Below are 25,491 nucleotides of genomic sequence, written 5' to 3' on the forward strand. Positions count from 1 at the left end.
GCGGCAGAGAGCACTTCTTCCGCCGTCAGAGGGTCATCGAGCCCCTCGGCACCTGCAGGATCAAGGGTGTTAGTGATACCTGACAGGAACTCCTCGGCGGCGTCGTCATCGATGGGCCTTTGGGAGTAGAGGTCGCGGTAGTAGTCGTGGACGACTCCCATCACTTCCTGCTTCCCCCGCCGGATGTTGCCGTCCTCATCCTTCATCTCTGTCACAGGCGTGTGGCCGGCGTGGAGCTTCCTGAAAAAGAACGAGTTACATTTCTCACCCTTCTCCAGTGTCTCCACCTTGGAACGGAAGATGACGTGCTGGGCCTCCTCCTCGAAGTGCCTTTTCAGGTCCCTCTTGGCCTCGGCGAGCATGTCCCTGACGTCCCAGCCGCAGCGGTCGAGGTCCATCAGTGAGTTGAGCTCTCGCTGCATCCCCTTGAGGTCCCTCTTGCGCTGTGACGCCTGCTGGCGTCCCTTGGCCTGGAAGAAATGACGGATTTGGAGTTTAACATATTCCCACCATTCCCAAACAGTCCTGAAAAAGAAGCAGTCGTTACGCCAACACAAGTACGCATCTCTAAGCTCTGCCAGCGACCCCTCATTTTCCAGCAGTGCGCAGTTCAACTTCCAGGAACCTGGGCCAGGAGGAAAACCGTGGCCCAGAGTACCCTGGAAGAGAATGCCCCTGTGGTCAGAGAAGAAGCAGGGGATCATAGAGTGCCTTACCTGGGTGACCGATCGAGAGGTGAACACAAAGTCAATCCTGGAGCGCTGCGAGCCATCCGGGCGGCACCAGGTATAATTAACTGATGCCGGCCCCATGGAACCCACAGCGTCCCGAAGAGAGGCTTCGGACACCATCTCGAACAGTAGCTTTGACGTGACGTCCAGCTTCGCAGATGTCGAGGAGCTTCGTCCGTCCGCTTCGACAGGGCAGTTGAAATCCCCGGCCAAAACCACTGCCCTGGTGGTGACGAGCTGAGTGCGCAGGATCTGGAAAAGCTCCAGTCGCTCGGCCTTCATGGGGGAAGCGTACACGTTGATGAGCCTGAGAGGCTCGCCCGCCCAGGTGCCGTCGATGACCGCAAGACGGCCAGCGACGAGCTCCTGGACGGATTCAACAGTGAAGGCGTTCCCCCTAATGAGGACAGCAATACCTGCGGACTTACAGTCGCCCCCACCAAACCAGTAGGACGGACCGTGGCTCCACTCCCTGCACAGGTGATGGTATGACCTGGAGGAAGGAAGGGAACACTCCTGCAACATAATAACGTTAGTACTTGGCATAGAAGCGAAAAAAGCAAGCGCCGTCTGTCGTCTCCTCTTGTCTCTCACACTTCGCACGTTAATGGAAAGAAGGTTAATTCCTGCCATAGTGAAAAGGTAAAAGGGTTGAGTTAACAATCAGAACGATACATGCTGTTACCGCTCCCATCGTAGATGTCTGGGCCCATCTCCGGTGTCCCGAGGCTGAGGCCGCTTCCGTAGATATCTTCCTCCAGATCCTTGATCACGAGGGCCATCTGGCTGGGAGGTCCTTCCCCCTCTAAGACGGCAACGATGTCTGGGTCCATCTCCGTGGCGGAGTCGTCCACCAGCTCGTCGACCCTCTTCTCCAGTTCGATGACCTCAGGGATGGGATCTCTCTGGACGTCCACCTCGATGGCGTCCTCTGAGGCCTCTATAGCGATCTTCTTGGAAGAGTCGTCATCTGAGTCCTCCCTGTCCTTCCTCTTCTTGGGCTGCTTGGGCGGCTCTGAGGAGACAAGAGATCGACAAGGGAGGGGGGGGAACTCCTCCATAGACAATACCGAGGTAGCTGGAGGAAGGACTGTTAGTGCTACCTCGGGGGAAGGGCGGGTGGGGGGTTGGGTGTTAACAGGGGTGTCCACCGAGGTTGTGGAGACTATAGGGGTGGAAACCTCGGTGGGGGTGGAGGTAGGGAGGGGTGCCGATTTCTTACCCTTGGCCTGTCCCTTTTTCTTCTCCTTCTCCGGTCCCGGTTTCTTCTCCTTAGTGGCCGCCTGGGCTCTAGCCTGGGTCCCGGAGGGACCGGCCTGAGCCGCTGGGGCCTTGGCGTTTCCGGCTGGGGCTTTGGAGGCCTTCGCCGGTCCCGCCTTGGCCCCGGCAGAAACCACGGTGGAGGGGGGTTCCTTGGCCACGGAAGCCCAGGATCGGGTGCGCATCTTGCAAGCCTTGTAGACATGGTCCGCCATGCCGCACAGGTTGCAAGTCTTGGCCGTAGGGCAGTCTTTCGTGGCATGGCCCTCCACTCGACACATCCTGCAGGCGTCAGCTTTGCAGTCTTTCATCTGGTGGCCCTCCTTTCCGCAGCGCCGGCAGGTCTTCGGTAGGTCGGGGTAATAGATGAGACCGCTGCTGTTACCTAAGGAAAATGTTTGAGGGAGATGCCTTACCTCGCCATCCCGTCGCAGTTTGACGACCACCGACCATCTTCCAGTCCAGTAGCCCGTCTTGTTCAGGATGCGAGTGGGATCCCGCAGCACTGTGCAAAAACGAGCCAGGAACCGGGCGATGTCTCCGGGTGGGGTGTGCGGGTCCTCATCGTCACCGTCACCCTCCTCTCATCCATCTGGACAGGGCAACTGCCCAGGAAGGCCTTGAAGGGGGAGCCTGGTGCCGCTGACTTGACCGCCTCCCAGTACCGGCGGCAGATCTCCATACTGGCGAACGTGACGTAGAACAGGCCCGTCACAAAGCTCTGGACGCTGAGGGTCTGGCAGGGGGAGAAGCCCTGGTCTGCCAGCATGGTCCTGCAGAAGACCTCCTCACTCAGATCCGGGAGCCTCCCGTCCACCTCCCTAAGCTTGAGCACCACGGTCTGCTTCATCCAGGGCTCCAGTGAAGGAGGTCCCTGTTTCCGCAGACCGGGTACACCAGGCCCGGGGAGAGCTTCAGGGCTGGTGTCTCCGGTTGCCGTCTTCCGTCCGACGTCTTCTTGAGGAGCAGCAGTGGTTGCCACGTCGTCTCTTGAAGTCGCCATCTTCGTCGTCGTCTTCTTCTCCAGCAGTGTTCTAGCTCAGTTGCCTCTTCAGCTGCTCTCTCTTGCTCCTCGTCGTCCGAAGTGTTCTATCACTCGTAGACAAGGGGCTCGCGTTCTCGGCCCCGAACTGGTGGGATACAAGGTTTCTCTGGAATCAGAATAAATTCTGATAAGAACAGATACTACACTTGATCTTAGCCAAAAGGCCGACAGCGCTCCAGAGACCGCACACAGGCAGACGCTGCAGAATTACCTTGTCAGGATCTCAGGGAAGCTGGGTACCTTCCAGATAATGCTGTAATATGGACTACTGGGCATTAGTACCCCTTGCTTCTGATACTGAAAGGGGGTTGTATTGATGGTAGACACATGGATGTCTGTAAGCCTCAAAAGATCACATAGAAATATGTACTTGGTCTGTTCTCTTAGTTGTTGCCTGGGATTAAGATAGGCTGGTCCTTTGTCTTACAAGACCACACAGCACTACTCTCCCCTTCATGTGCTGCTAGGCTGGTGTATCTAAGCTAATCATGTGACCACACAGCACTACTCTCCCCTTCATGTGCTGCTAGGCTGGTGTATCTAAGCTAATCATGTGATCACACAGCACTACTCTCCCCTTCATGTGCTGCTAGGCTGGTGTATCTAAGCTAATCATGTGACCACACAGCACTACTCTCCCCTTCATGTGCTGCTAGGCTGGTGTATCTAAGCTAATCATGTGACCACACAGCACTGCTCTCCCCTTCATGTGCTGCTAGGCTGGTGTATCTAAGCTAATCACGTGACCACACAGCACTGCTCTCCCCTTCATGTGCTGCTAGGCTGATGTATCTAAGCTAATCATGTGACCACATAGCACTACTCTCCCCTTCATGTGCTGCCAGGGGTGAACCTGCCCTTTTCGCCACCCGACAGAAAGCCGCCCCCTCCCCCCCCGGGGCAAAGCGAAGGGGGCGGGGCTTAGCGGCGTTCGCAGGCAGGGAAAGGACCTGCTCTCTACCTGAGCGTGAGGGGAGGCCGCTGTAGCAGCGCTGCTCCTGCGGCCTCCCCAATCCACCTCTCGGTGCTAAGCCAATCCAGGACAGCTTGTCCTGGACTGGCTTAGGTAAGCAAAAATGCCGCCCTCCCTGAGGCCCTGGCATAGCGCCGCCTGAAGCGGTCGCTTCAGGTCGCCTCATGGGAGGTGCGGCGCTGTGTGCTGCTAGGCTGGTGTATCTAAGCTAATCATGTGACCACACAGCACTACTCACCCCTTCATGTGCTGCTAGGCTGGTGTATCTAAGCTAATCATGTGATCACACAGCACTACTCTCCCCTTCATGTACTGCTAGGCTGGTGTATCTAAGCTAACCATGTGACCACACAGCACTACTCTCCCCTTCATGTGCTGCTAGGCTGGTGTATCTAAGCTAATCATGTGACCACACAGCACTACTCTCCCCTTCATGTGCTGCTAGGCTGGTGTATCTAAGCTAATCATGTGACCACACAGCACTACTCTCCCCTTCATGTGCTGCTAGGGTGGTGTATCTAAGCGAATCATGTGACCACACAGCACTACTCTCCCCTTCATGTGCTGCTAGGCTGATGTATCTAAGCTAATCATGTGACCACATAGCACTACTCTCCCCTTCATGTGCTGCCAGGGGTGAACCTGCCCTTTTCGCCGCCCGACAGAAAGCCGCCCCCTCCCCCCCCGGGGCAAAGCGAAGGGGGCGGGGCTTAGCGGCGTTCGCAGGCAGGGAAAGGACCTGCTCTCTACCTGAGCGTGAGGGGAGGCCGCTGTAGCAGCGCTGCTCCTGCGGCCTCCCCAATCCACCTCTCGGTGCTAAGCCAATCCAGGACAGCTTGTCCTGGACTGGCTTAGGTAAGCAAAAATGCCGCCCTCCCTGAGGCCCTGGCATAGCGCCGCCTGAAGCGGTCGCTTCAGGTCGCCTCATGGGAGGTGCGGCGCTGTGTGCTGCTAGGCTGGTGTATCTAAGCTAATCATGTGACCACACAGCACTACTCACCCCTTCATGTGCTGCTAGGCTGGTGTATCTAAGCTAACCATGTGACCACACAGCACTACTCTCCCCTTCATGTGCTGCTAGGCTGGTGTATCTAAGCTAATCATGTGACCACACAGCACTACTCTCCCCTTCATGTGCTGCTAGGCTGGTGTATCTAAGCTAATCATGTGACCACACAGCACTACTCTCCCCTTCATGTGCTGCTAGGCTGGTGTATCTAAGCTAATCATGTGACCACACAGCACTACTCTCCCCTTCATGTGCTGCTAGGCTGGTGTATCTAAGCTAATCATGTGACCACACAGCACTACTCTCCCCTTCATGTGCTGCTAGGCTGGTGTATCTAAGCTAATCATGTGACCACACAGCACTACTCTCCCCTTCATGTGTTGCTAGGCTGGTCCTTTGTCTTACACGACCACACAGACCCCCATCCTCTGCTGTTGAGCTGCTGTAGCCATGTCTATGATATGGGACCTTGTATCTCATAGCCATGAAATGTGTCTGTAAAGGTGAAAATCCCTGAATCCAGGGTAACATTGAGCAGGACACTTGTGTATTTAGCATCCTGCTGCAATCTCAGGGCGGTGTATCTAAGCTGTCATATATCTCGGGATGGCATCCGCCTCAGGTTCAGTGCTAGATCTCGCTGTGTGAACAAGCACTAACACTGCACAATGTCATTTACGTCAGAAATTGCGGATGAATAAGACTGTGGAAGAGACGAGATCACAAGGACGACGCCATAGGATGCCACTATATTACTAGAAATGACTACTATGAGGTGAGGCCTCATATGCCACAATGCACAACCTGTATTTGTGGTATATTTTATGTGACAGACGGATGGCTGCCCCTCCCCCATGGTCCAGGGCCCTATAGACCTCTGTGCCCCTATAGGTATGCCTCTGTCACCTATATACCTACTATATACCGTACAGCACAGGCAGGTGGCCTGAACACGCAGGGGTCTCTTATATCTCACCAGATTGGCACACTCTGTATTTCCTCGCTTCCATACAATTTGCTGTAAATATAAATCCAGTGGTTTATAAGACACGCGGGACCCCTGCCTCATTTACAGGAAAGCACACAGATGGGATCTAAATCAGACTCCATCCATTTTAGGACCTGTGACCTTACTGACCCCAGGACAATGGCAGGAGAGAAACCTCTGACCAGCAACTTTATGGGGTGTTATTGTGGAGGAGACTCTTGGACGCTCTTGAAGGAAACGTGTAATGATAAATCTCCATGTAGACTGACACTTGATCTGGGTTCTGGTAAAGCTGAATGGCAAGACTGAGGAGCTGCAGTGGTGACCACAGCCCGTCCAAATGGTTACCCAGCTTTCTCAAACTGCAGAATTCCAAGAGCTACCTAACTATGTAGTGATAAATCCCAACTCTCATACTGTAGAATAACTTGCCTGGAAGCTCCACATGGCCAAACTGCAGCAAATCCCATCCCATACCTCTCAACCGTCCCAATTTCCGCGGGACTTTCACGATTCCGGTGACGTGTCCCGCAGTCCCAGTTGGAGGGAGATATGTCCTGATTTCAACTCAGATCTGCCTCCAGAGGACACAGATTTGAGTTGAACACATATGCAGCTAAAGCAAGGAGCTGTCACAGTTCAGCTCCTTGCTTCGCCGCTGCACGCCGGCTACTGGCTGTGTAGACGCGATGTGATGACGTCACATCGCGTCTGCAACTGTGTGGGAGACAGTGTGGGAGACAGTGTGCAGAGACCGGCAGGGGAGCGAGGAGAAGGTAAGTGTAATGTGTACACTGAGGTGGAACGTGAAACTGGGGGCAGATGAAGGAGAGGACGGCATGACACTGGGGGCAGAGATGTGGAGACATGAATCTGGGGGCAGAGGTGGAGACATGAATCTGGGGGCAGAGATGGAGAGGACATGAATCTGGGGGCAGAGATGGAGAGGACATGAATCTGGGGGCAGAGATGGAGGGGACATGAATCTGGGGGCAGAGATGTGAGGACATGAATCTGGGGGCAGAGATGGGGGGACATGAATCTGGGGGCAGAGATGGGGGGACATGAATCTGGGGGCAGAGATGGAGGGGACATGAATCTGGGGGCAGAGATGGGGGGACATGAATCTGGGGGCAGAGATGGGGGGGACATGAATCTGGGGGCAGAGATGGAGGGGACATGAATCTGGGGGCAGAGATGGGGGGACATGAATCTGGGGGCAGAGATGGGGGGACATGAATCTGGGGGCAGAGATGGGGGGACATGAATCTGGGGGCAGAGATGGGGGGACATGAATCTGGGGGCAGAGATGGAGGGGACATGAATCTGGGGGCAGAGATGGAGGGGACATGAATCTGGGGGCAGAGATGGAGGGGACATGAATCTGGGGGCAGAGATGGAGGGGGGACGTGAATCTGGGGGCAGAGATGGGGGGACGTGAATCTGGGGGCAGAGATGGAGGGGACGTGAATCTGGGGGCAGAGATGGGGGGAACATGAATCTGGGGGCAGAGATGGAGAGGACATGAATCTGGGGGCAGAGATGGAGGGGACATGAATCTGGGGGCAGAGATGGAGGGGACATGAATCTGGGAGCAGAGATGGAGGGGACATGAATCTGGGGGCAGAGATGTGAGGACATGAATCTGGGGGCAGAGATGGGGGGGACATGAATCTGGGGGCAGAGATGTGGGGACATGAATCTGGGGGCAGAGATGGAGAGGACATGAATCTGGGGGCAGAGATGGAGGGGACATGAATCTGGGGGAAGAGATGGAGGGGACATGAATCTGGGGGCAGAGATGGGGGGAACATGAATCTGGGGGCAGAGATCGAGGGACATGAATCTGGGGGCAGAGATGGAGGGGGGACATGAATCTGGGGGCAGAGATGGAGGGGGGACATGAAACTGGGGGAGAGATAGAGGGAGGACATATAATTTACGGGTGAATGTAGGAGGATTATACTGTGTGCGGGCACATGAAAAATTAATGAGAATGGGCGGAGTCAACACAAAAGTGGGTGGGGCTAAATTTGATGCACGCCACACATTTTGTCCCTCTTTTGGTTCTTCAAAAGTTGGGAGGTATGCCCATTCACACATTGCAGAAACATATGCACAGCGGACATACTATGATTTCCAAAACCATTGTCAATTATATCTATGGAAACGGTGGCAATTTCCGTGTAGGTGTAATGGAAACAGAAAGCCTGCAGAGAAACACTCTGCAGAGGAAAAAACACGATGCATGACTGCCCCAGCTTTTCCTGCAGCACTTGTTTGCTGTGGCCGCTTTGTGGGGCCTTAGCCCAAAACTGGAAGAGCTCGGTAAGAATCCCTGTGAAACTGCTATGACCGGTGCTCCATATCAGATTTGCCATTCTGGGTCCAGAGAAAAACTGGGTAATTGAGACGTCCATATACTGAGAATCTACCTAAATAAATCCCCCCTCCTCCTCGCTCCCTTTTCATACCATAGCTTGGCGGATTTCCATTTCAGAGCTCTGGAAAGTTGGGTTAAAATAACGCATGAAAACTAAATCTACCTAAGTAATACCACATGTACCTATATAAATCTACTTCCTTCTGCTATACATCGTACCATAGCTTGCCATGATTTGCTCTCTGGGTTTTGGGAAAGCTGGGTAGCACTGCATGTGGATCTGCAATAGGGAATACGGAATACTATGTATATCTTAATAAATCAAACCTTTTCCATGATTGTGCCATAACTTACCAGATTTGCTTGTCAGGATCTCAGGAAAGCTGGGTACCTTCCAGATAATGCTGTAATCTGGACTACTGGGCACTACTACTGGGTGAGTATATTCTTTTTATTTCCACCTCTCATGGACAACCCCTTCAAGTGTTAACTTTCTACATCTGTATGTCAGAGCATCCATATTGAGAAGGATGACCCCCGATACCACTAGACACCGGCTCCTAGGTTTTCCACCTAAAGGTTATTATAGGGTTCTTCAGCATTTTCAGCTGGGGGTTGCTTATCGCCCAATATGTCTTCTGACATCTGCCATAGCAGAAAACAGCTGTTCTGACTTCCAGAGGTGTCGGGCATCAGCTTCCTCCTCTCTTCCTATTCAGAACTCATGTACTCTTCATCCAACTGAGTTTGTATATGGAGATTGTAAGGGAAATTTCCTTATGCCTGTACAGCAGTTTGCGACTTTTTAAACGTTTTTTTTTTTGTACCAATGGTGTGTTTACAGCGCCCTCGCTACTTTCTGAACGGCCGGATCTATCATTATTAGGCCCCACATGTGGAACAGCTGCTTTTTATGGGTTTTTTTTGTGGTTCTTTGAGTCAAATACAGGAGTGTCTACTAAAAGAATGAGAAATTTTTCGGAAGCTCTTATACTTCTTCTTCTGCTCAATCCAATCCTGGTTTTAGCTCAAAATTTTGCAACAAACAAAGCGGCTTTTCCACAATATGGGGTCTTAGCCTTACCCTTGGTTCACATCTGCATTGGTAGTCCGTTTGGGGAGTCCGCATGAGAACCCCCCAAACAGACTACTGAACGCATTTGTAAGCAGTGTGCAGTAAATGCACACGGACCCCAAAGACTATAATGGGGTCCATGTGCTTGCTGCGAGATCTCCGCACGAGTCACTGCACACCGCTTGCAGATGCGTTCGGTAGTCCCCTGAACAGATTACTGATGCAGATATGCAGATGTGAACAAGGCCTTGCACCAAATTTCAGTCTAGGCCCATAGACAGCTGCAGATTTCATTGATGAAGAGGTGTGCGCCTTGTCATAGAAGAAGAGCATCCTCTGGCGGTGCTGGGGATATACCACTCCAGTCTTCATAGATCTCCATTGTGATTATGCTGGCCATAAACATTAGCTGGGACTCTGCAGAACCTGCTGTGAGCTGTACACATGGGGCATATATATTAAGGTACATGCTCCTTTTTTGGCATTACTTTTGTTCCTTCACGTAGCCTGTTTCTGCCCAGTGCTTCATTCATGAAACATTTGTACGTTTTTTTTCCAGATGTTATTCTGCCCTCGCCACTTTTGCGTTTTTTTTGAGAAAAGGCGCACGGCTTAAATGGAGAACTTCTATATTTGGCTATACTGCGACAGCGTGATATCTTATTACTGAAAACAACAAAAATGCAGCAAAAACATTTTTCAATGACTTTTCTATGGTCTTTTGTTGTCTTCTGTGATAAGATATATACTCTGCTATATTTGTATAAACCTGCAGGACCCGGTCACCCGCTGGTGTCTGTGCATGTCTGATATAAAGTACATGGGGTGTAAGGGATACAGGATCAGGTTCTGAGGAATAGCAGATACAGGCTGTCATGTGACATTCTGATAATACAGAGATAAACAAAGTCAGAGCCAATCCATGAATATTCCAGGTAATAGCTTTGTCCTTCTGTGTCCTGGCTGGTTTGTTTATTGGGGAGGGGGCTCAGCTTTCCTTTGTTGGCTTGGATCTGCCACTCCATTAGCAAAGTCATTAATATGGAAACCTTGCGCTGCATAATTAGGACAAATGGCTTATTGGTGGGGTAATTAACAATTGTCTGTTACATCTGAGCAAGGAAGATCTTCAAAAGCTGCCCTGGCCACAGCCAGCCAGATAATAGACATTATCATAGACACACAAACACCACTGCAAAATCCCACTGGCATGCACCTCTGAAATAACATGACTGGGTACAGGCAATAACACGACCAGTCAAGGCAATATACAGGGAAGTATATAGGGCAATGTATACTGCTCATGTATAAGGACTCCTAAATATGCATCTCTTGCCAAAGTTATGGAATATCACCCCATTATAGTAAATATCTTCTGGTTTAGCATGCTTCATTTGTACCAAGTGCACTGATAACAGCCAGTGGTGTAACTACTGCCATAGCAGCAGAGGCAGCTGACACAGGGCCCGGGACATAATACTGTGTGCAGGGGCCACTATGGGGGATAACACTGTGTGCAGGGGCCACTATGGGACATAATACTGTGTGCAGGGGCCACTATGGGGGATAATACTGTGTGCAGGGGCCACTATGGGGGATAATACTGTGTGCAGGAGCCACTATGGGACATAACACTGTGTGCAGGGGCCACTATGGGACATAATACTGTGTGCAGGGGCCACTATGGGGGATAACACTGTGTGCAGGGGCCACTATGGTACATAATACTGTGTGCAGGGGCCACTATGGGGGATAATACTGTGTGCAGGGGCCACTAAGGGACATAATACTGTGTGCAGGGGCCACTAAGGGACATTATACTGTGTGCAGGGGCCACTATGGGGGATAATACTGTGTGCAGGGGCCACTATGGGGGATAATACTGTGTGCAGGAGCCACTATGGGACATAACACTGTGTGCAGGGGCCACTATGGGACATAATACTGTGTGCAGGGGCCACTATGGGGGATAATACTGTGTGCAGGGGCCACTATAGGGGATAATACTGTGTGCAGGGGCCACTGTGGGGGATAATACTGTGTGCAGGGGCCACTATGGGGGATAATACTGTGTGCAGGGGCCACTATGGGGATAATACTATGTGAAGGGGCCACTATGGGGGATAATACTGTGTGCAGGGGCCACTATGGGGGATAATACTGTGTACAGGGGTTACTATGGGGGATAATACTGTGTGCAGGGGCCACTATGGGGGATAATACTGTGTGCAGGGGCCACTATGGGGGATAATACTGTGTGCAGGGGCCACTATGGGGGATAATACTGTGTGCAGGGGCCACTATGGGGGATAATACTGTGTGCAGGGGACACTATGGGGGATAATGCTGTGTGGAGGGGCCATGTCAAAAGTTTGCCACGGGGCCCCGCCATTCCTAGTTACGCCACTGATAACAGCTATGGAGACTTTTCTATTATCAGACTCCACTTTCCGCTCCATAGATTTGCTGCTTGATGGGTGGGCAGGATGAGCACTGACCAAGTATATAACCCATCAATTGGCAAATACATAGGGGAGGAGGAACAATCTCTAGGGCAATTGCTCATCGTTCATGCACTTTCATTGTTTGTTGGTACAGGGTGATATACCACTCATAGACAATGATCTAAATTTGCCATCACCCCATCATCATTTGTTGGTTGACCACTGGCACATCTACACGAGACAATTCTCCTACGAATGTTTGGCAGCAATAATTGACCAATTATCGGCTTATATACTGTCCATACCGCTGGCCTTATACATTAGGTAACTATTAGCACTATTAACTATTATACACTTGTTTGCTGAGCTCAGCCTAGTGTTGTTGGGCGGAGGGAAGAAAGTCTGGGCCAGACATCTCTAGCAGTAGCCTATCTATCAGAGAACAAAAGGATTGGGCAACCAAATTCCAATTGCCCAATTCTTATCTGCAGATGCTTGTGATAGTCAGGAGAATCCCATACATATTAGATGGCCGGCTATGCAATCAAATCAGCAAGTTTGGCCAATATATGTCTGAGGCCTGGTTCACATCTACATTTGGTATTCTGTTTGGGGGATGGGGGATTTGACGAATGGAATACCGAACTCATTAGAAAATGGTTAGCAAAGAACCCACATGGACCCTGTAGACTATAATGGGGTCCATGTGTTTTCCATGCAGTGTCCGCACAAATCATGCGGAGAGAAAAGTGCTGCTTGCATTATAGTCTATGGGGTTCGTGTGGTTTCATTGCTCATCGCTCTGTAATGCGTTTGGTATTTTGTTCGGGGGTCCCCAAGTGGACTCCTCAAATGGAATACTGAATGCAGATGTAAGCCAGGCCTAATGGGTATGGGCAGCACCCGATAGCTGTCGGCCAAATACTTGTATAACTGACAGCTTTCTCCTGTGACCATACTTATACACATGGGCTGGTGAGAGGGGAATAAATGGCTGCCGGGCATGTTAACTTCAGCGGTGTTTGGCTATATTCACAAGACAGTGAATTATGGCCGTGTATTTTAACACTTAGAACATCAAGGAACGTTATCGCAGAACATCGAAATATAGGTCAGGTCCTATTTTTTACAGAAATGTATAAATGATCCATAAAAACCCTGGTTCGAGTTGGACACGAAAAATTGACCTTAAAACCTTCTCCATGGCCTTCCAGCTTTCGCCCCCCCTTCCAGTCCACCCTAAACTCTGCCGCTCACTTTATCCATCTCACCTGTAGTTTTTCATCAGCCTCTCCCTTCTGCCAATCCCTTCATTGGCCGCTCATGGCCCAGCAAATAGAGTGTAAAATGTTACCGCTGACATACAAGGCCATCGCAACCTGTCCCCTCCACACGGTCTGACCTAACCTTCTGCTGCGACCTCCTACTCCGCTCTCATCTATTCTTCAGCCACGTCGCTCCAAGACATCCTCTGTGTATCCCCCATACTCTGGAACTCGCTACCACGACACCTAAGACTGTCCCTCACAAGCTTCAAAAAGACCTTGAAGACTCACCTATTGAGGAAGGCCTACAACCTTCAATAACATTACTGTCACCACTATCTGAGCAGCTTCTCCCCTCACCTACTGTCTCTACCCCCCTCCCCTCATACATTGTAAGCCCTTTGCGTTCAGGGCCCTCTACCCCACTGTGCCAGTCGGTCACTTTAGTATTGTACATGTTTTGTGCATTTTGTATATTGTATGTAAACCTTCATGTAAAGCACCATGGAATTAATATGATAATGTAAAGCACCATGGAATGGTTTCTACACTGATATCTCCCCATGGTCAGAAGGGCGGGCCTTACAGATCAGCATCATCACTAAGCTGTGAGGAATGCCCTCCTGACAGTACTCATCCATAGACTTGTACTCTATGGGGATGTTCCTTACCAGCCATAGATGACGTCCTTCCGACAATGGAAAATATCAGTGCAAAAATGGTTAAAAATAAAAAAATGGAGTTTCATTTGTCCCCTTACAGCAGTAGTTGGTTACATCACTACTGCAGAGTTTCAGGCCCTGCATTGTTTTCAGGCAGGGATCTGCTAAGACCAAGGACCTGGGGGGAGGGGGGGAGGGGGTACTGACATCATAGCTGCAGCTCTGGTAATGAACATTGAACGCTATTAGAAGGGGTGCGGAACAATCAGTTGGATTTTTTTTTTATTAAATTTTTTGGGCCTGGAAACCTCCTTCTTGCCATAAAGGAGTTGATTTACAATTCCTACAATTATTGATTTTACGCTAGAGTCACACTAGCGCCCGAAACCGTTTTTTTAAATCCGGACACAGAGTCAGATATGCAGTACTCTGTGTCCGGATTAAAACCGGTTTCACGACGGAGAGCATAAAACACTCACCGCCACTCACGGCCGGACCCGGTCTGTGCTTTCTGTCTTCTTGCATGTAGAAGACGGAAAGCACAGAACGGAGTGCTGAACGCAGGTGTGAACCTAGCGTCATACAGAATACTTATACTAAATACTGATCCGCCATGTACAACTCATACGGAATACTTATACTAAATACTGATCCACCATGTACAACTTATACCAAATACTGATCATATATATCAACTTATATCAAATACTTATACTAAATACTGATCCGCCATGTACAACTCATACGGAATACTTATACTAAATACTGATCCACCATGTACAACTTATACCAAATACTGATCCGCCATGTACAACTTATATCAAATACTTATACTAAATACTGATCCGCCATGTACAACTTATATCAAATACTTATACTAAATACTGATCCGCCATGTACAACTTATACCAAATACATATACTAAATACTGATCCGCCATGTACAACTTATACCAAATACATATATATATCAAATACTTATATCAAATACTTATACTAAATACTGATCCGCCATGTACAACTCATACGGAATACTTATACTAAATACTGATCCACCATGTACAACTTATACTAAATACTGATCCACCATGTACAACTTATACCAAATACTGATCCACCATGTACAACTTATACCAAATACTGATCCGCCATGTACAACTTATATCAAATACTTATACTAAATACTGATCCGCCATGTACAACTTATACCAAATACATATATATATCAAATACTTATATCAAATACTTATACTAAATACTGATCCGCCATGTACAACTCATACGGAATACTTATACTAAATACTGATCCACCATGTACAACTTATACCAAATACTGATCCGCCATGTACAACTTATATCAAATACTTATACTAAATACTGATCCGCCATGTACAACTTATATCAAATACTTATACTAAATACTGATCCGCCATGTACAACTTATACCAAATACATATACTAAATACTGATCCGCCATGTACAACTTATACCAAATACATATACTAAATACTGATCCGCCATGTACAACTTATACCAAATACATATACTAAATACTGATCCGCCATGTACAACTTATACCAAATTCATATACTAAATACTGATCCGCCATGTACAACTTATACCAAATACATATACTAAATACTGATCCGCCATGTACAACTTATACCAAATACATATACTAAATACTGATCCGCCATGTACAATTTATACCAAACACATATACTAAATACTGATCCGCCATGTACAACTTATACAGAATACTTATACTAAATACTGATCCGCCATGTACAACTCATACGGAATACTTATACTAAATACTGATCCGCCATGTACAAATTAGGGCTCGTTCACATCTGCGCCCAGGTGTCCGTTCTGCAGGTTTCCGTTTCCTGCATAAAACAGCAGGATATGGAAACCTGCAGGAGTCTCTCTCACCCATTCATTTGAATGGTTGAGAAAGATGTCCAGCCGTGAGCGGCGGTGAGCGTTTTGCGCTCTCCGCCGCGAAACCGGGTTTTTTAATCCGGACACAGAGTCGGACATGCAGTACTCTGTGTCCGGATTAAAAAATCCCATTTGGCGGCGGAGAGCATAAAACGCTCACGGCCGGACCCGGTCTGTGCTTTCCGTCTTCTGGCATGCAGAAGACGGAAACCACAGAACGGAGACCAGAACACAGGTGTGAACCTAGCTTCATACAGAATACTTATACCAAATACTGATCCGCCATGTACAACTCATACGGAATACTTATACTAAATACTGATCCGCCATGTACAACTTATACAGAATACTTTTACTAAATACTGATCCGCCATGTACAACTTATACAGAATACTTTTACTAAGGGTTGGTTCACACTAGTGCTTGTATTACATCTATAGCAGAGGTAGGGAACGTACGGCTCTCCAGCTGTTGCAAAACTACAACTCCCAGCATGCATACTTGCTGTTCTTGGAACTCCCATGGAAGTGAATGGAGCATGATGGGAGTTGCAGTGTCACAGCAGCTGGAGAGCCGAAGGTTCCCTATCTCTGATCTATAGGGTTCATGTGCTCTACCTGCAATACAGATAACACGTTGTTAGTACTGACACTTACTTCAGTACCTTACTGGAGACTTTCTCCTTCCACTAAAAACTTGGTAAATGGTAATATCAATTTTGAACAGTAAAGAGGCTCTTCGCTTTGGAAAGTCACTACTTATTAGAAGGGTCCATTGAAAGTAAGCTTATCACAAAGTTGCTCTCTAATGGGACCCTCAATAATCTGCTCCTAACACTGGGGAGACATGCAGGTACATAAGTGTTCAGTTTCCATGAAGCACCTCTACAGGGGAAAGTAAGTAGAATGCCCACTAAAATCAATGGATTGTCTAGATATCATGAGGCAGGACGGGTCCTCCAGAGAAAGAGACACTTCATAACTACCGCCCAGCGTGCACGCTAAAGTATGATTTACATATATGTTTTTATAGTTTTATTTTAAAACCGGGGGGAGGGGGGTTAAAATACGATTAGCGGTGCCTGAATGGCCTTTTTAAAGGCTATTCATGCACATGTGGGGCTCATACAGCATAATTTTGCTGATAGAGCCCCTTTAAGCTATGTCACCATAGGATTTCCCACAATGCACTGGCAGACAGCCTGTGAGACGTCTTCAGTGCATAGACATTGAGATATAAACATTCAGATAAGTTAAGTTGCACTTATCAGAAAGCTCTGCAATACGATAGATAAAGAAGATGGCTTTGTCAGACCCTCCATAGGAAAGATAGAAGAGACAGCTGGAATCTGGCACCAAGGGCACATCTGGAGAGCATCTGTCACGTGGCCACACACAATATGCCCTGACACCATAAAACACAAACCACAACATGCTTCGGCCATATCCAGACAGTGGACACTGTGCGCTAGTTCAGCAGTAAAACAGTAGGCCATATATATGATATTGAATTTGGCCAAGACTAATCTCTGCCATCTCCCCATAGACATGCATGCTCGGTATATCTGGGATTGTGGGGGGTGCATGTGCTGTGCTTATCTCAACAGCTATCCTATCTGCCCCTCTTCCCCCATACACAGGCACACTCAGTAGTCCCACCAAAAGTCACTGATTTGGCAGACATTAACGTATGAAAGCTGACCTCGCACTTTCAGTAGATGGCAACCAAATGTTCAAAAGAGGGAAACTAGACAAAAAGGAAATCTCACATATAACACAAGGCTTAAAAACCAGGCCTGTGCGACTTAGGAGTGATTTGCTTTAGGCTAGGTTCACATCACAGATGCAAACAGGCGCCATGAAAAGGGTCTCTGGTTTACCTGGACTTCTATGTTAACAAAATATATACATCCAGGGGTATAGCTAGCAAAGACTGCCCCCCCCCCCCCAACATGTCATAGCCCCTCTTTCCTCGCTCCTACATGGTATAACACCCCATTTACACACAGTATAATGTCCCACTGGCCCCATCACTCAGCATAAAGTCCCATAGTGGCCCCTTCACACAGTATAATGTCCCATAGCGACCCCTTCTCACAGTATAATGTACCATATTGCTCCCTCTCCATACAGTATAATGTTCCATAGTGGCCCCTTCACACAGTATAATGTCCCATAGTGGCCCCTGCACACAGTATAATGTCCCATAGTGGCCCCTTCACACAGTATAATGTCCCATAGTGGCCCCTTCACACAGTATAATGTCCCATAGTGGCCCCTGCACACAGTATAATGTCCCATAGTGGCCCCTGCACACAGTATAATGTCCCATAGCGGCCCCTTCAGATAGTATAATGTCCCATAGCAGCTCCTTCACACAGTATAATGTCCCATAGTCTCTCCTTCACACAGTATTATGTCCCATAGTGGCCCCTGCACACAGTATTATCCCCCATAGTGGTCCCTGCACACAGTATTATGTCCCATAGTGGCTCCTGCACACAGTATTATCCCCCATAGTGGCCCCTGCACACAGTATTATCCCCCATAGTGGTCCCTGCACACAGTATTATGCCCCATAGTGGCCCCTGCACACAGTATTATCCCCCATAGTGGTCCCTGTACACAGTATTATCCCCCATAGTGGCCCCTGCACACAGTATTATCCCCCATAGTGGTCCCTGCACACAGTATGACGCCCCATAGTGGCCCCTGCACACAGTATTATCCCCCATAGTGGTCCCTGCACACAGTATTATGTCCCATAGTGGCCCCTGCACACAGTATTATGTCCCATAGTGGTCCCTGCACACAGTATTATGTCCCATAGTGGCCCCTGCACACAGTATTATGTCCCCATAGTGGCCCCTGCACACAGTATTATCCCCCATAGTGTCCCCTGCACACAGTATAATGTCCCATAGTGGCCCCTGCACACAGTATAATGTCCCATAGTGGCCCCTTCACACAGTATAATGTCCCACAGAGGCTCTTACGATGCAAATATTGCAAACATTTTGAGTTTAGCAGAACCTGAAATTGGGGTTCACCTCCCATGAAGTATTATTAGAGTTGGGAATCTCTTCAGACCTCAGAGTATAATGATCAGAGGCCCCGGGGAGGTGAGAGAACATAAAACCTAGTGATAGTCACCTCTCTAGTACTGTAGTGTAGTGTTACTCACCTCTCTAGTACTGTAGTGTAGTGTTACTCACCTCTCTAGTACTGTAATGTAGTGTTACTCACCTCTCTAGTACTGTAGTGTAGTGTTACTCACCTCTCTAGTACTGTAATGTAGTGTTACTCACCTCTCTAGTACTGTAGTGTAGTGTTACTCACCTCTCTATTACTGTAGTGTAGTGTTACTCACCTCTCTAGTACTGTAGTGTAGTGTTACTCACCTCTCTAGTACTGTAATGTAGTGTTACTCACCTCTCTAGTACTGTAGTGTAGTGTTACTCACCTCTCTATTACTGTAGTGTAGTGTTACTCACCTCTCTAGTACTGTAGTGTAGTGTTACTCACCTCTCTAGTACTGTAGTGTAGTGTTACTCATTTCTATGGGCTCATAGAGGACCACATTTTTGCAGATGTCCTATTCTCGGATGCATTAGCAGCACAGACAAGTGTAGGGGATCTTTCTGATCTTTCTGAGGATCGGTGATTGAGGATGACATACTGATGTATTACTGACATTTTTTGTGGATTGCAGATCAGTATTTGTTAAGAAACCTTTATGGCTATCTGCATGAGGCCTTAGAGTAGTCAAACTATGGTCAACATCAGGCAGTAATGGCGGGTACAAAAAGACATCTGGTGAATTAGGCTACCTTCAGACATGTCTGCCAGTGACTTATCTCCCTTCCCTCACCATATGCTGAGTGATCATCGGCTTGGCTTGACATATACATTAGATGGTCGGTTGGTCCTGCATACGTCAGCAAGGTTTGGCCAGCAGAAGTCTGTGTAAGGACACTTTTAAGAACTTGTTTGAGCTTACAATGCAAAAATTGAACTTGATCCCCAAGAAGATAAGCGGTGGCAGTAGTGTCTGGTACACTCTTAGCACTACTGATATAATTATCCTGTATACAGGACTTCTGCACAGTGAGATATCTTATCGCATATGGCAGCATAAACCAATCAAAAGTCTTTGGAAAACATTTTTCAATGGTTGTTGTCTTCTATGATAAGATATTTCACTGCAGCTGGTTAACCAATTACAGATGTTTGGGTTAGCTCTGCTACATATGTACGTCCAGCTTACATTGATGTCTTACCATGTCTTAGATATACGCACTTTGGATTTTAAGATACTCTAGATACAGGGACTGTGCCATTATATTAACACTGCACTTGTTTTTTTTTTTAGATATAGGACTCACAATTTACATTTTTTCCCTATCAGTATGTCTTTGGAGTATGGGAGGAAATCCACGCAAACACGGGGAGAACATACAAACTCTTTGCAGATGTTGTCCTTGGAAGGATTCAAACCCAGGGCTCCAGCGCTAACCACTGAGCCACCATGTTGCCCCTCCTTTCTAACGCCACACTTCCAATGCAGTAGATGATGAAGTCCCTTAATAAAGGATGTTGCATTGACTTCTGGTCATGAAGATAAAGGGGATCCTATGGGGGCCTACGGCTGCTTGATAGTTCTCCATGGAGTGTTTTTATTGAGAGTTGGATGTTCTGGTTATATCTCAGGTATTTCTGTCTTCTTAGTCTGATTCTGGGGGGGGGGGTTAATTATTTTAAAAGGATTTTCTTAAAAAACCACCATAAAATTGGCTACTAAAATGGTAACCGGCCCCGAGGGGTTTTCACCAGTTACCGACCTATACTAGAATACTATACAAGCTTTGCTAGGAAGATAGACCGAGGGGCGACTCATGGTAACCTTTACGCCCCTTGTCTAAGTTAAGTATTATTTATGTCGTAAACATGGCAGGATTGACGGTAAAATCTACGGCCGGCACAAAGCAGGGTTAGGCGTATAGACATCAGGAGATACAAGCACGATGGGATGATGTGTGTGCGTGTGTGTGTATATGTATGTACGTGTGCGTGTGTGTATGTGTGCGTGCGTATATATATATATATATATATATAATTACACAGACACTGATTGAGATAAGGACTGTGGCGAGGATGTGACGGTCCTGTGGTTTTGTCCTTCAGGGGATATGATAGAAGTTGCTTTTCAGTTTTTTCCTTCTTCCTGTTATTGAAGACACCTTGTATTCTCCTCACAATATTGTATAGTGATTATTATCATCATCTTACTCATGCTACTACTGGGAGCCTGTCAGGATGTTTATGCTGCCCGCCCGGGGGCAGACTGCTTTAATGTCAGGCATACTGATGGCATCCCATACAGAGAAGATTTATATGCCAGTCTTAAGCCACGGTCAAGGACAAATATATGAAAAAGGGGCCGATTTCTTGAAGAATCTGGCTCATCTTGGGCCATAGATTGTACTATAATTTCTGCTGCAGGGCACATCCCGTCCCTTTCCCTTACTTTTGTCACCACGGTTTTAGCGCATATGTGGCACACTTTCCACAATTGTGTGACTACACCGACACAAAGCTGTTGATAAATGACCCCTGCAGGTTTTTGTTGCAGTTGCTGCCAGTGCGGTGTGAAGGAGCCCGATGTATTAAGAAATTCAGCCCCCCCCCCCCCCTATCTTCTAGCCACTGACTGATAACTTTCTTCCTACACAAAGTAATAGGGAGAAAGCTAAAAGTGCTGAGGTTTTATTCTGCATTTACGTATTTGCGTACTCCTTGTGTGTTTATTCCCTGTTGCACACATTGCTGGATGTAAGGAATATACAGGATGATCTTAAGAAACCCAGCTCCACCGATCACTGTCATGTCATCCTGTTTATAATAGGGAAGGTCAGTGTACATTGATAACTGTGACCCTGTCAGCCTTATATGCAGGATGTCTGCTAAGGTCCCATCTGTCTCCAGTGCAGACCCCCCCCCCCCCAGGATATAATGAGGGGGGTGATAATTGAGTTACCATATCACTTGGAGAGCAGCACAAACAGGCAAAAGGCTTTAAGGAAAGAGTTAAACATCCTCCTGACACACACCTAGCAAAATTGAAGGGGATGTCTTCAGATGGGAGGAGAGATCTTTAAATAAGAATCTGTATGTCCTTGGTCAGATCTACTCACAGACCTTGAGAAAGCTGAACAGGCTGCAGAAGATGGACGAGGAGACTAATAACCTGACTAACCTACTGGGGATGGCCGACTGTGAATATGAGGAGTGGGAACCATCTGTTGGACTCATACCTGCAACCTACCTGCTTATTTTCTTCCTAGGCATTACTGGCAATGGACTAGTGTTGTGGGCAAGCCACCGTCGCAGGGACAGGCCACGGGCTGCAGACACCTTCATCCTGCAGTTAGCAGTGGCTGACTTGACTTTTGTTGTGACTCTTCCACTTTGGGCTGTCTACACTTCTCTTGGCTACCACTGGCCCTTTGGCAAATTCGCCTGTAAACTCAGTGGTTACATAGTATTGCTCAACATGTATGCCAGTGCCTTCTGCCTTACAGGCCTGAGCTTGGACAGGTACATAGCAATTGTTCTTTCACCTGGTCCCGGTCATCCACGTTCTCCGCTCTCCAGTCCACTAGCCACCATCATTACATGGACAGGCGCAGGACTTCTCGCTCTTCCTGCCCTTATTTTCAGGAATACTGGCCAGACCGACGACGTTTGGGACAACCGAACCCTGTGCTACATGGACTACTCATCTGTGGACAGCAGCGGTCAGACTCATCTGTGGGAAGCTGGCTTGGGATTTTCCTCCACTCTTTTGGCCTTTGTAGCTCCATTCTGTGTTATCCTCTTCTGCTATGTAGGCATTGGTCGCAGAGTCTCAGGTCATTTTCACTTGCCCTTGGTTGCCAGCAGAAAAAGAAGACTATTAGCTATCATGGTTGGGCTGGTGGTCACGTTTGGAGCATGCTGGGCACCTTTCCACTTGTTGAAGAGCATCTATGTTCTCATGAATGCCGAAGTCTTGCCACTCAGTTGTGCTCTGCATGTTTTCCTCAACAACCTCCACCCTTACGTTACCTGTTTGGGGTATGCCAATAGCTGCATGAATCCAGTTCTCTATGCCTTCTTGGATCCAAGGTTCAGAGATCACTGTCGCCGCTTACTGGGATGTGCAACGTTCTTTAAAGGTGAGAGAACACAAGTGGAAGACCCAGAGAAGAAGCCGGGAATCAGTTCTTCTGCTGGAGTTGCTGAAGGTGGAAATAAGGCCATAAAAGTGTCCACAGAAGAAGAGGAGATGGCCGGCATCAAGGACTGAGTACACGTGTGTATTATATCTTTATGTTGCTTCGTTCCTGAACGTGACTTCTAAGTTCTTGCTTCAGAACTTTTTTCCCATAGACTGTTCTTCCTTGGAAAAGGACATTGGTGGACTCCAGGATTCATAATGCGCCCCCCAAAGACTAGAGCACTTATAACACTACTTGGGGAGGGGGGAGGCTTTCTTCATGTGCTGTTTTGTATTTTTTTATTGATATTTTTTTAAACGTTTTTTCAATATGTTAATAAATGTTCTTAAAGTGAACTTGAGTAATAGTAATAATGTTGTATGTCCTAATATAAGCCAGGAGATAGGAGGTACCTAGTGGATTGGGGCAGGTCGCCATAGTTTATTTAGCCATGCTATGATATGAATAAGGGGGATAGATCCACATTTCGGGGATTTGGGTGGCATTTCTCCTATTTCATGGCTTGTTATGGTCCATGACATGACTGCTGACAGGCTGCTCATACATATAACAATAATTGTTAATAGTAATGTGTAGAATCCTAAGACTATGTTTTGCTATGGCGGATGGGATCTAGGTGTCCATGCTGATATCTTCTGTTGATATCCATTGATTTGGTCTGATTGGTTTTCATGTTCTCTGCATCGGTATAAAAGCTAAAGATGCTCACGCACCTTTAATAGCTGTTGGCCAAATTCTTGTTTGTCCCACAGCTATTCATCCTGTCTGGCCCAGACACATGCATACTGCACTGGACTGAGCATGCATCAATTATAGGTCAGTAGGGAAAGGGGTATACACAGTAGCGTAACTACTGCCATAGCAGCAGAGGCAGCTGCCACAGGGCCCGGGACATTAGGGGCCCGGTGACAGCCGCTACCGCTGCTATCATTATACTCGGGGGGAAAGGGGTCTTTTCGGATCCCCGAGTATAATGATTTGCGGACCAGGAGAGGTAAGAAACATAAAAACCACTGTTACTTACCTCTCCACGATCCTGCCAGGCTTCCTTCCTTGTTGTCTGACGTCACTGATGTCACATGAACCCGCGTCCCGGTTCATGTGACGTCCGACGCCATTGCAGAAGGACAGCAGCGGAGGTCGACAGTGTAGGAGCCGAGGGACAGGTAAGAAGCAGTAGTTATTTTATGTTTTTATTCCCCCAGGTCTCCGATTATTATACTCTGGGGTCTGAAAAGGGGCCACTATGGGGCATAATACTGTGTGCAGGGGCCACTATTGGGGATAATATTGTTTGCAGGGGCCACTATGGGGGATAATACTGTGTGCAGGGGCCACTATTGGGGATAATATTGTTTGCAGGGGCCACTATGGGGTACAATACTGTGTGCAGGGGCCACTATGGGGTACAATACTGTGTGCAGGGGCCACTATGGGGATAATGCTGTGTGTAGGGGCCACTATGGGGGATAATACTGTGTGCAGGGGCCACTTTGGGGGATAATACTGTGCAGGGGCCACTATGGGGTATAATACTGTGTGCAGGGGCCACTATGGGGGATAATACTGTGTGCAGGGGCCACTATTGGGGATAATATTGTTTGCAGGGGCCACTATGGGGTATAATACTGTGTGCAGGGGCCACTATGGGGGATAATACTGTTTGCAGGGACCACTATGGGGGAAAATACTGTTTGCAGGGACCACTATGGGGGATAATACTGTGTGCAGGGGCCACTATGGGACATAATACTGTGTGCAGGGGTCACTATGGGGGATAATACTGTTTGCAGGGGCCACTATGGGACATAATACTGTGTGCAGGGGTCACTATGGGGGATAATACTGTTTGCAGGGGCCACTATGGGACATAATACTGTGTGCAGGGGCCACTATGGGGGATAATACTGTGTGCAGGGGCCACTATGGGGGATAATACTGTGTGCAGGGGCCACTATGGGGGATAATACTGTGTGCAGGGGCCACTATTGGGGATAATACTGTATGCAGGGGTCACTATGGGGGATAATAGAACGCGCAGGAATGTGTAGGAGGGGGTCGGTGGAGGTCTTTAGCGTCAGCGTTTGGGGGAGGGCCATGTCAAAAGTTTGCCACGGGCCCCCGCCATTCCTAGTTACGCCACTGGGTATACAGTACTGCCAGATTCCTGTCAGGGGCTTAGGAAAGGATCTGGCATGATCAAATGTTACATGCCTGATCCTTTTTTGTATATCATAGGCCTGGTTCACATCTGTGTTCGGTATTCTATTCGGGGAGTCCGCTTGGGGACCCCCTGAATGGAATACTGAACGCATTAAAAAGTGGTGAGCAAAGAAAGCACACAGACCCCATAGACTATAAAGGGGTCCATGTGTTTTCTGCATGGTGTCTGCACGAATCATACGCAGAGAACAGTAGTACTTTTCTCTTTGTA

General features: G+C 48.1%; 1 protein-coding gene and 1 pseudogene across 1 annotated transcript; one reads left to right on the plus strand and one right to left on the minus strand.

Moving 5' to 3' along the window:
* Nucleotides 1-3,119: 3,119 nt before the first annotated feature.
* Nucleotides 3,120-3,211, minus strand: LOC142183619 (U2 spliceosomal RNA; annotated as a pseudogene).
* An 18,792-nt stretch (nt 3,212-22,003) lies between these two features.
* APLNR (apelin receptor) lies at nt 22,004-23,125 on the plus strand. Its single transcript, XM_075257753.1, has one exon. The coding sequence runs from the start codon at nt 22,004-22,006 to the stop codon at nt 23,123-23,125; it is 1,122 nt and encodes a 373-aa protein (XP_075113854.1).
* The last annotated feature ends 2,366 nt before the right edge of the window (nt 23,126-25,491 follow it).

This window comes from Leptodactylus fuscus, chromosome 10, assembly GCF_031893055.1.
Source record: "Leptodactylus fuscus isolate aLepFus1 chromosome 10, aLepFus1.hap2, whole genome shotgun sequence".
Classification (NCBI taxonomy): domain Eukaryota; kingdom Metazoa; phylum Chordata; class Amphibia; order Anura; family Leptodactylidae; genus Leptodactylus; species Leptodactylus fuscus.

Coding starts and splice junctions, on each gene's coding strand:
- APLNR (XM_075257753.1), top strand. CDS start 22,004: ATGGACGAGGAGACTAATAACCTGACTAACCTACTGGGGATGGCCGAC.